The sequence below is a fragment of the Parambassis ranga genome, chromosome 9, assembly GCF_900634625.1.
Source record: "Parambassis ranga chromosome 9, fParRan2.1, whole genome shotgun sequence".
Taxonomy (NCBI): Eukaryota; Metazoa; Chordata; class Actinopteri; family Ambassidae; genus Parambassis; species Parambassis ranga.
Window position 1 is genome coordinate 2,740,445 of NC_041030.1, and position 12,128 is coordinate 2,752,572.

At 41.2% G+C, this 12,128-nt stretch overlaps 1 protein-coding gene across 7 annotated transcripts in view; it reads left to right on the top strand.

The window, feature by feature from the left end:
- The window catches only part of fbrsl1 (fibrosin-like 1), a 235,123-nt gene that overhangs the window by 51,778 nt on the left and 171,217 nt on the right, over positions 1 to 12,128 (top strand). For all 7 annotated transcript variants that reach the window (XM_028413217.1, XM_028413221.1, XM_028413218.1 and 4 more), the window contains exon 2: positions 11,668 to 11,892. In XM_028413217.1, coding sequence (XP_028269018.1) covers positions 11,668 to 11,892 — 225 coding nt within the window. The remainder of the gene's footprint in view (positions 1 to 11,667; positions 11,893 to 12,128) is intronic.

Here is a 12,128-nt window from a genome sequence, read left to right on the forward strand (position 1 = left end):
GCAAGCATGTTTTTGACCTTTAGCATTTTAAAGTAGTGAATATTTGGACTTAAAGGGCTTAAAAATGCTGTAATTCACAGAATTGACACAATATCAACCTTGAGTTAAAGGCACTAACAGTTCTACACAGCCAGAAGGTATAGAGTTCTATGGACATAGAGTGTTAGCATCCACCTGCTAAATATAAGTACAGCATTCAGTCTTCTTTTTGCTAACTTGGTCTCTTGGCTTACCAGCCTGCTAGCATCTCAGTGTTTGGTGCTGGGAATAGAGTGTCTAAACTGTAACACAGTGACCTGCTGAAGCAAAGACACGTAAATAAATACATATACTGAGATATAACAGCAGAACAGAGAACTAAAAGATGCTGAAATGTGGAGTTTCATGTTTAAGCTGATAGCCAGGTGCTAACTTTGTGAAGCAGAAAGCTAGCGCTCAGCACCCCAAATCATATGTTTAAATAATTATATTTGAAAACTACTGAGGTATATTAGATTTGCTATTGATGTAATATCTCTTTTGATGCTTACTACTTGAATATTCATCAACAGGATGTGTTTAAGCTTGCAGTTGTAGTATAGCATAGTCACAGTTAGATGCTGTCCTCTGTGCCTTGCATTGTTTTGATGTAAATTGCAGCCTTTGTGTCACAGGGTTGACCAGCTGAAACTGTTAAGAAGAGGAGGAGGCGATGTGGTAAAACATCCCTGCTGACATCTAAAGAATGGAGAGATAGAGGTGTGAGAGCAAGTGCTGAATGGATGTGTGGACATGTATGTAGCTGAGTGTGCTTCACAGGGAGGGACAAAAAAAAAAAGGAAAAGTGATGTGTGCGTATATGAGTGCTTTTTTCATATTGTGTATTGTGTGGGAAAGGATAAGGCTGCCTCACTGTGTGTAGATAGGAAGTGAAAGAAGTGGAAATATACTTTCACGCAGAGCATATTTAAAAAATAGGATGATTTTTTTTAAAGAAAAGAGTAAACTGCTGGGATAATATAAAAACATACAATAGAGTGTGAGTTTGTATTTGTGTGAGTAGGAGGGAGAAGGAGCAGCCATAACAAACAAAGAGCTAGTTGTTGATGGAAGCATGCACAGTGAATGAGGTTTCTGTAAATGTGTGTGTGTGTGTATGTGTGTGTGTGCAAGCAGCGATTCAGGCTCATTCATCTAGCAAAGCGTGCCGTCAGTTCACGGCTGACTCAGTGGTCTGGGGTTGGCTTTTAGTGCCACACAGGAGCACTTGTTTTTGTTGCCTCCGACATGCTCCCTCACTCTCTCTCTGGCAGCTCGTTTTCCTCCTTGTCAAACAAAATCACAGTGATTTCTCTTTTGGTAGTAGTCTGAATATTCACACATTTAACAAACACTCAGCCCGAGCGAACAATTTTCAACTATATAACTGACCATGGAAATTGTTCATATTCACTGTGTGTAGATGAGGAGATGTAGAAGTAAACAATGAAAACACTTTTATTGGCTGTTGCATTGGTTTCTTAGGCAGTCAGATAACAGATATGCCGCCTCAGGCTTTTATGCTGTTATTTTGCATGTTGGCTGAAGGTTTTTAAAGTACATACTGTATCATTTGTATTAGTTGTCTACATTTTCAGGTCTGAGGGCTTAAGAGCAGCTGTCATGTGTTTACCTCAGTCTTCAGGTCAGCAGTGGTGCATTAGGTTTCAGGCAGATCTATCATCGGGCCGAGATTATGTTTTATAAAAGCAGATTACTTCCTGGAGATCAGTGCTGCTCTGACTGCAGCGATACGGTGTGAGGCTGAAGGCAGATCTGAGGTTTCTCCTCTCCTGTCAGTTGTCTCCGGCTGGGATTCCTCTGCTCTGTCAGCCTCCCGCTGTGTGAACAAAGCTAACTCCTCACACCGGTTCAGCTGACAGCGGGATGCACTCAAAAATTCTGGCTGACGTCAAAACACATCCACCATCTTCTGAGTTAGTCGGGAAGGAATCTCATTTCTTCGTGATTTGTGTTTTGATTGGGCTTTGTAGTGAAACGACCCAGAGAATGACTGTCAAAGTGTGAGAGCTGAGTAACGCAGACAGAAAAACGGGTTTGTTAGTATTCAGAAGCTTGTCGTTTATTCTTCTTGCCAATTATGTCCCTGGTGTGTTTTTAGCAGCCATTCACCCATAAAAAAATATACTCAACAGTTGGTACAGTAAGTGTGTTGGGCTGATTTGTTGACAGAGTGAGACCAGTATTACACGTTTATTGGAGTTTATTTGTCATTCTCCTTCACCAATGGGAATAGCTGTTGCCGAGGCAACACTTCCTCTCTCTGGAGAGTGTGAGGAAAGGAGAAACCCGAAGAATGACACCCAGCTGTATTTTGGGCTACAGAGTGTGGGCTGAGGAGGAGAAATCAGGGAGCTTCCTGTGACAATGGGTGGGAGGTTCACAGGACACATTGGCCTCCGTAGAAAGCTGGCTTCCTGTTAGACAATCTTCTTAATAGTCTGTAGAAGAGCCTGTGGGAGGTGAGATTTGAGATCTCTGGTGGCATGTGATGTCTGGTTTCAACCTCAAGAATCAGATATTTTTATCTCCTATTAGTACTATAAGTTCAGCAGTGCATGAGTTGTTGCAAAAGCAGTAATTAGCCAGACAACAGGATTATATTTCACTGGAAGTAAGCGTGTTTTTTTTTTAGTCTGACACCCTGAGAACACATCAGAAGCTAGCACAGATCAATACACCCAGCTGTGAGTAACAGAATGAAACAGCAGTTGGATGAGAGATGCATCAGCTGCAGCAGCAAAGTGATCAGCAGCAGAGACTGAACAAGTGCGTTTGACAGCTAAAATAAACTGCTCAATTGGTGGCTGCCAACTCAGCCAACACATCAGCGGATGCAGAGCGCCACTTTAGTCATTTCTGATGTAATATCAGACAAGTCCAATGTTTAACAAAGAAATGCTCTACGTAAATGATTAGTTTATACCAAGTGATGCAAGTGTTCCTCCTGAAGAAGTGACAGCATCAACACGATTAGGACATTGTTCATCAGAATCTTCTAATAGAATGTTTCTCAGTTTTGAGCTACAAAGCTAATGTTATGCTAAGATTTAAATCAAGCAATATTGCATGTGGTTGACAAGAGCAACACATAATACAGTGTAGTACAGTATGTTTAACAACAAGACTAGCTAGCTTAGCTGTCGTTTCTAGATTTCCATAAGCAAATAAGGGCCCATGTGACTGTGTTCAGACTGAGCGATATGTGAGGTGATAGTTTCTTTGAAAAAGCCTTAAGAGATAAGAGAGGCACCAGAGTCATCATCAGAGGTTTCAGAAGGAGTCAGTGCACTTATTTTGAATTGTGAACGGACAGTTTTGTTTATCAGGAATTAACAAACAGTGTAGTGGAGGAATTTTGATGACACCTCTTATGTTCCTTTGTCTTCCTGTTAGTATGTGCATGTGTGTGCTCTTCTACTCTCGCTTGCTTGGTCTTTCGTCAGAGCTCTTACACAGGTTTAAAGGCAGTGTTTATTGTTGCACTGCACCACCCTATTATCGCTGCATTCCTCTTTTTCTTCTCTCCTCGGCATCCGCTGGCCAGATGGTGTCACTCCAGGAGCTCATTCAGCTTTCGTACATGTGTGCTGGACTCATAGAATAGAATTACACAACATACACAAAATGCACAAGCGCACACACATTGACACTATTGCAGAGCAACATACACAATCCTATGAGATCTCTACCTGTGACATATCAGTGCACACATTGCATGCAGTCATGATTCCTATGTATGATACGCACTGATCAGGCATAACATTATGACCACCTGGCTAATATTGTGTTGGTCCCCTTTTTGCTGCCAAAACAGCCCTGACTCCTCGAGGCATGAACCCAACTAGACCCCTGAAGATGTGTTGTGGTATCTGGCACCATGATGTTAGCAGCAGATACATCCCATGGATGCTTGATTGGATTTAGATCTGGGTAATTTTGAGGCCAGGTCAACCTCAGCATAATCCTTAAAACATTCCTGAACCATTTTGTTTTGTTGCATGGCACATTATCCTTCTCAAATAGGCCACAGCCATCAGGAAATCAAAGGGTGTACATGGTCTGGAACAATGCTTAGGCACGTAGTATGTGTCAAAGTAACATCCACATGGATGGCAGGACTGCAGGTGTCCCAGCAGAACATTGCCCAAAGCATCACGCTGCTTGTGCGTTCCTTCCAGAGTGCATCCTGATGGCATGGGTTTCCCAGGTAAGCTCCACACAGGCACCCAGCCATCCATATGATGTAAACTAAAGGCCACCTTCTTCCATTGCATTGTAGTCCAGTTCTGATGCTCACATGCCCATTGTTGGTGCTTTTGGTGTTGGGCAGGCATGAGCATGGGCACCCTGACTGCTCTCATACACAACAAATTCTGATGCACTCTATATTCTGACACCTCTATCAGAACTAGCAGTGACTTCTTCAGCAATTTGAGCAACAGTAGCTTGTCTGTTGGACCACATGGGCCAGCCTTCACTCCCCACATTAATTAATGAACCTTGGCTGCCTGTGATTCTATTGCAGGTTCACCACTTTTGATAGATAGTGGCAACTGCCTACAAGGAACACCCCACAAGAGCTGCAGTTTTAGCCATTACATTGGTACCACCTACAAACAGGTGCCATGATGAAGAGAGCAGTAGTTTTGTTCACTTCACCTCTCAGGGTTCATATAAACTCTTAAAATATATTCTAATTAAAAAGGCAAGGAACAAACAAAGAAAAGAGGACACCACCTCTACTCACTGACTCACACACACAGAAACATGTTAAAGCACGAGTGCTGTCAAGAGGAGGTCTCCAGGCCAAGAGCCACTGGAAAACCACCTCAGGCTCCAAAACTATCAGAAACATCCAAAGACTAGAGATTCCTCTTGTTCTTGCTGCCTGCATAATCTGATTTTGCAGTCCAGGTTCTGAGGCAGCATGGGTTCAGCACATTTTGTTTTTTAGCTGTGACAGTTTGTCAGTTGTAGCTGTATTTTCGGTGTTTGTGTGTAGAACAACCTGCTGTATCTCTGAAAGTCAGTTTTAGTGCCTCCTGGCAGAATATAGCATCACCTTGGGTCAGAAGAATAAACTGTTGTAATGTAAGTGGTGGTTTGAAAAGCTGTGATGTTCCATGCTGCCAGTGCTCAGTCACATGGACAATGTTGTGTAAGTAAAAATAGACATTTTTAAATTATTGACATCAGACTGTACTAAACATTTGTTTTGTACCCTCTTTTCTTCTGTGGAGGAGGGATTATCTAAGAGGTGCAAAACTACTGAGAATGATTATCCAGACTGACTCATGCCACATACTGAAGGTGGGAGGTTCAATAATTATTTATATAATAATCAGTGTGTGCTAAAGATAGATTAGGTTTTGCTTTGTCATTTAAACTCAGCCTTGATGTTGTCTTAACAAGAAAAAATGTGTATTGTGTAGAATAGTACCCTTACTGTTAACTTGAGCGTTATGTTCACTGGTGCAAGACAGAAAAAGCACAGTGAACAGTTTGTGATACAGACACAGAAGGATGTGACAATGCCTGCCTGCCTGCCTGCAAAGGTTGGCTCCTGTTAACTGGACCTCTGTAGCAGCAAGCTGACCTGCCAGGGATTACCACCTCACATTACTCTGCTCTCCCATATCACAACATGTACAGCAACAGCACCAAAAAACTAGCTTACACTCATAGAGGATTAGGCCTTGAGGAAGTCAAATGAACAGGAAAAATACACCACATCGATTAACAAAAGGTGAAAAGGATGCGCTTCATTTAATCCGTGTGCTAGCCAATTATGCAACATTGATCAGTGTAGAAATGTGCTTTTTCTTGTTCACAGCCTGATAAGCTCCTTGGCACGCATTGTGTTTTCATTTATATCTTTGAGGCAAGACCCTCTGATTATACGCTTTGAGAGAAACAGAGAGGCTGGGTAAAAGAGTTTATCCTCAAAGTTAATCAAAGATGTGTTTGATGTGGCTGACAGCAGCATTAGACAGAGGATGTGTGCTGGGCTGTCACATGCACAACATCACTAAAAGCTAGCGGGCACAGCATGATTAAATCAATCCAGCCTGCATCATGACAAGTCAGGGTGATTTATCTGACATGCCAAGAGCTGTGGTAATGCGTCCAGAAACAGTCCAACAACTAAGCAATAAATCTACATAACCACACCTTGGCTGGCTTAAAGGGAGCTAAACAGGACTGAAGAAGGACAGATGACTCCACTCTGCTGCAGAGGTGAAATAGATAAATACACTTCACAGTTACACTTCAGCTTTAGATGCATTCACAAAATGATCTTTGGGTGATAAACTTTGTGAATCCTGTCTCTTGAAAGCTGGAAGTGCTTTCATGGCCCATAAATACTGCCAGTCAAGTTCAAATGTGCTGTATTAAAAAGAAAGATATTTGAATTCTTTTCCTGTATCATACACAGTAGATAACGTGGCATTTGTGTCATGTGTAGATGAGTATGGTTAGGGTTGGCAATTTGCTTATAGGCTGGAATAAGGGACAGAAGATCAACAGGTTATTCATGCATGGTCTTTCTACCTTAATGTCCGATCTCTATAATTTCAGTCACATTTTCTAAAAATAACAACATAACTGTTATCTGACTGCTTTCATTGTAGCATTTGATGCACCTTCAGTAAAAGCTCTGAATTGACAGTTTTGCTTCAACACCAGTGGTGAGCTCTAGAATTTGCAAGACAACCCTATAATCCTGCTTAATGTCAAGGGAGGTGTACCCAGCAGAGCTTTTTGTGTCTCCTAAATAATTACTGGCCTTAGAAAAAAAGAAAGTGCTGTGGAGGAAGCATGATGATGTGCATTAGACACCACCATCTGTCTTTATCTCCCTCTCTCTTTATACACCCTGTCTATTTTTCTGCACTCCAGGCTCCATTTGTGAAACTCCTTTGCCTTCTGGTTTATGCATGCCTCACAGAGACCCCTCTGCCCTTTGCAAGCAACTTCAGGGTTGCTGACATTCCTCTGAGCAGAATGCATAAACCTTCCTTTGGGAACTGAATGTGCTTCCATGGTGGATCTTAAGGCTCCAGCATAACAACGTAAAGCCATGGACTTTATTGTTGCCGGCAAAGAAACCTGTGTTGGATTTTATGCACTTGTACCCACACACACGCACACACACTCTCACTGCTCCCTATGCAGCCTGGAACAGCAACAAAGCTCTCCCTTACTGTTGCCAGGGTAACATGGTCGGGTCAAACCAGTCGAGCGGTCTCTCCTGTTCCAGGCTGAGACCCCATCACTACTCTCTTGTTCTGTGTCTCTGTCCATCCTCCTTATCCTTCTTTCTGTCGCTTGTTTCCCCCGGCTCATCATACCTTAAGCTACTTCTTCTCTACAGTTTGGTCACTGCCACATTTCTGCCCCAAGCTGATCATTGGAAAATGATTACAATTCAAAGCTATACAGCAGCAGTACTGGCAACCACTTAGTGGTGGATCAAAAGATAAGACAAGACAGCGGGGCAATGATGAAGGGATGAATGGCACTTTTATGCTATTGCAGCTGGCAGTGGTCCTAAAGGTAACAAGATAGTATAATAACATCATTGAAACTGATGCAATTCTTGTGTAAAGAGCTTCAATCCTAACTTAGTATACACATGTACATAATGACACAGCATAGTATTTACTTTGCAATTATTTGCATCAGTATTTAATTCCTTTCTTTGTAAATGGATTTTTAATACTACAGACTGTGATAAGGCTGCTCCATTATGCACAGAAATAAATTAGCAACCGTTTCATAAAAGAAAAAAAAAACCCACTTCAGGTCCTTGGCATATGGAAATTATATCACAACTAAGCTGTTGCTGGCAGACACACAGTGATGAATTACCCTTCTTCTCCTGGAGCTATTATAGATTTGTTGTCTGAGCTGTGGACGGTGAATAAATGGAAACGACACATAAAAACAATTATAATCAGTTTGTTACTTAAAGGACATGGTAAACATGAGATTGCAGTGAAAGCAGGTGCAAAGGTTCTAAACAATGTCTAATTGTTCTTGAGAAGATGCTCTTGTGTCTTACTGTAGCTGCATGTGTGGTGCATTTTGTCCCTTGAAATGGTCTGTATAGTTCTTTAGTGGTGATTTAGGAGGTACTTAAATATATTTTATTTTTAAAACTTTATTGTTGGACGGATCTGGTGATGACTGGTGTTTTCTTCAGGATAGCAGCTGATTTACATGTGTCCATACAGGCTCTCTACTTTTTAATCGCAAAGGGTCAGATTTAAACAGCTCATTGTTCTTTACTTCTAAAGCATTTCTGGAATTCCCAGTACATTTTTAGCTATATATTTATGTTTAAGAATAAAAAAGGCTTATTGGCCTTTATGTTGTATTTGGTAAACTGCTACCTTATTGGCACCTGGCATTAAATGTGACCTGTATCTGCAGATATTGTAAGAATAACACATATTAATGCCAGGTGTGAATGAGGTAACTAGGCACATTGTGATAAGATTTCTGTTGAATGCAAATGCAGTCTTTACAGACAACACATGTTTTTTTTCCTTACGAATGTATATAAACTGAAAGGTCACGTAACATTGTGAAACTCATCAAAAGGTACCATTCTCTCTTAAAACTGCATACCATGGCTATAGAATTACAATTCCAGTAACCTGAGTTCTAATTTTTTTTGGAGGTTTTGGAAACACATTTTATTTTTGATTGTTGGGTAGATATCTGCAAATTAAGATCTTAGCTTCCAGGTATTATCTTGCAAGCAATGCCCGGACATGTTGAAAATGTTGATTCAGCTGTGTTTTTTTTCAACATCAGGTGGATTGGCAGGATTGCTTGTATCTGGATGACAGAATCAAACAATAACTGATTATAAACATACATTGAGAACGTCAGCTATGAATGACCTTCCTGTAGATGTTACTCAAAGTGAATTTTAACTCTAACTAAGGATAAAGTATAATAGGTAATACATTTTATGCCATGCTGGTTCAAGTTTCATCAATATAATGTTGATAACTGTATAACAAGATCTTTCATAGACAAGGCCAGTTTTTTCTCATACTGTGGGCTTTCTACCTTAACTGAATGAAAGAGATGATGCATGTTCTTCAGAATGCAAAAAAGAATTCACATTCCTGCAACTGGAGGCTTAATTGATCCCACAGCAGCTTTGTTCACAAAGGCGTGTTTCTATTAATAACTGAAGAGGTGATCGTGCCTGTCATAATGATTATTGATGGGCAGCCAAAGATGTTCAGCTGTGCCTAACTGGAGGCCAATACCTGATCACGTTCCCAGCCTCATCTGCTGTCAGACACTAGCCGGTTTGTGCAGGTAACAGCTCTTTAAAGAAAGAGGCTCTCCAGGTAATGAATGGCATGACAAGTTAAATGTTAATGCTTCCCTGGTCCCTCGTGAGAAATGAATGTTTCCTCTTGACATGAGAACCTCTTTGAGCTGCCGTGTGATGTCATTGAGATAACATTAAATCCTTCTGTCAAAGTGGTGTCAAATTGGGAGCAGAGTTAGCTTAAAGCAACCTTTTGTCACAAGGTACAGATGTCTCCCCGGGGAATAATGTAAGAAATAACAGTCAGACAGAAACATTAATTGCTGTCTTAAATACATGTTGGCACCGTTTTAATCTGATTTAAAAGGGATCAGTTGAACAAAAGAGCTCTGTACTCTAAGACTACAGTGTTATTATTATTTAATTTTTTGCACAACATGGAAGAAAAATGATGAAAAAACTTCCAATAGTGTAGCTAGTCTTAAAAAAACACTTTGTGTGTTTCCAAACAGCTTCTTCTCTGAGGATGGGAATAGCAGCAACAAGTAAGCAAAGAACTATAAACAGTAGCACAAAAGGTTTTCTACAAGCCTCTCATAATGAAGGTCTTTGTGTGGGTGTATTTAAAATCTTTCCTCTTGCCAGCAAAATGTTAAGGGAATTGCTCACTTAGCTGTTCCATTATAGAAACCTTCCTTTCCACGTTGTGTTTTTCTCTTTTAGCATTGTCTGAAACATGAACACCTTTTGTCATGAAAGGTGCCATTTATTAGCAGTTATGGGGCTAATGCGCTACCCATCTGCTAACCTCCCACCCCTGGAGTCGATAATTTGATTATTCATATGGAGCACTGAGCAGACTGCGGTTGGGCCGAGCGCTGCTGGCTGTGAACAGATGTTGAAATGTGAACTAGCAGCCCTCTGGCTTCAACTCTGTGATGCTTCAAGCAGCGGTGTGTCATCCTGTGCTGTTCAAACACACAGTGATGTCCACCGCCAGGCATTACCAAGCAGCACCATGTCACCATCTCATTTCCAGACAGGGAAATAAGAGGCAGCACAAGCCCAGGAGGAGGGTACAATTCAATCACTTGCACACAAGCAGCGCAGGCAGGCGGCAGAGTTTTCCGCAGACTGCCAGATGTGCATGTGTGTGAAATCATATCGTCATGGCCACATATTTAGACGTAACCTTAGAAATAGACCTCACTTTGACCCCAGCTCTTATGTTTTTATGGTGTGCTATAAGGAATGTATAAATTACTATCAACAGCAAAGGAGACACAAACACCAGCTATATCACATCAGTTGATCACGCACAGAGGGCTTACAATGATATGGGTGACTATAACTAAAGGAATTGAAAATCCTTGTCTGATGATACATTAGCCTGTTGCTGATCTGACATTTACAGTTTTCCATATTACTGGTACCTGATCATTTGTGACTCCTCAAGAGGAAAGGTAAATAGGGAGTTATTTACTTGTTTTAATGCTGCACAGTTGGGCACCAGCATTACAGTAGCTGAGACACCAGTCACTGTAAAGTACTGCATGATGATGGATTAGAGGTGAGTAAGATACCAGGCGCTTAGAAATGGTGTTTGAATTCCAGTAAACAAACAGCAGTTCCATACAGGCCGCAGCCGAAGCATGAAAGGGATGATTAGTTAAAGAGGGAAATTGCTTGGTCATAGTGTAAATGTAAAGCAACTGTATTTTCTCTACTGTGTTAAAGCAGCACTTCATATCATAAGCTCATTATATCTGAGCCATAAAGTGATTATGGGCTCCAGTGAGGCATTGTTCTGCTGTTGACAGGATTAAAGATGACTTTAGAGAGAGAGTGAGCGTCACCACTCTCTGCTCGAGTGTTTGCTTGCGTTGTATAAGCCAGAAGTGAAAGGGGCCGCGCACTCGACTGTTTGCCAGCTGCGGCACACCCTCTCTTCCTTTTTTTTTTTAACACATTTATCTCCTGCCTGTCTGTCTATCAATCTAGATCTGTCTGCTTTGTTCTTATAAAAAGTGTCATTCTCATTTGTCATCACCGGGTTTTTCAAGGTTTGTAAGGAAATCCTTGAAACAACCAAAGGCAGTCTCTCTGACATTGATTAGTTTCTTACATGGTGTGAGTGCAAAACTACAATGGAAAGTACGTCTTTTAAAAGGAAAACGTTACCACGTCATACACTGAACCACCTTGCTGAGTGAATGGCACATTTTGGTCTAGTTATTTTAATCATTTGTTGAATTTTCATTATAGACATGTTAATGCAATATCTACAGCTCAGCAGTTGTATAATCTATCTCTTTCTCTGCCTACAGAAGAAGACAGGAGTTGTGAAGACACAGGAGAAGAAGGAGCGGTGGAAGGACAAAAAGCTGGTGAAGCGGCCAAAGAAGGACGACGAGGAGGTGGAGGAGGAAGAGGAGAATGTGCAGCCCGTGGTGGATCCCCTAGAAAATGGCTTCCTTCATCACCCACAGCGGGAGCAGGAGAGGATAAATGAGAGGCTGCTGAAGAAGACTTATTCCAAGAAGAACAAAATGGTAAGTCTCACAGGCAGGAGTTCATTCATTAGTTATGAAAGCAAAATATTGCATGGACTACTGGCTTGTGTTTTCATGTAACTTGTTGGTGACTAAATGTTTTTCCTTGTGAAATGTTTTTAATGTTATTTATGCATGTGTTTTAACACACACTATGACCTGAACCTAGCCCTGTTTAACCTTAATCAGTAGTTTTTAATGCCTAACCCTAATCGCTAATAGAAAGGCTGTGAGTG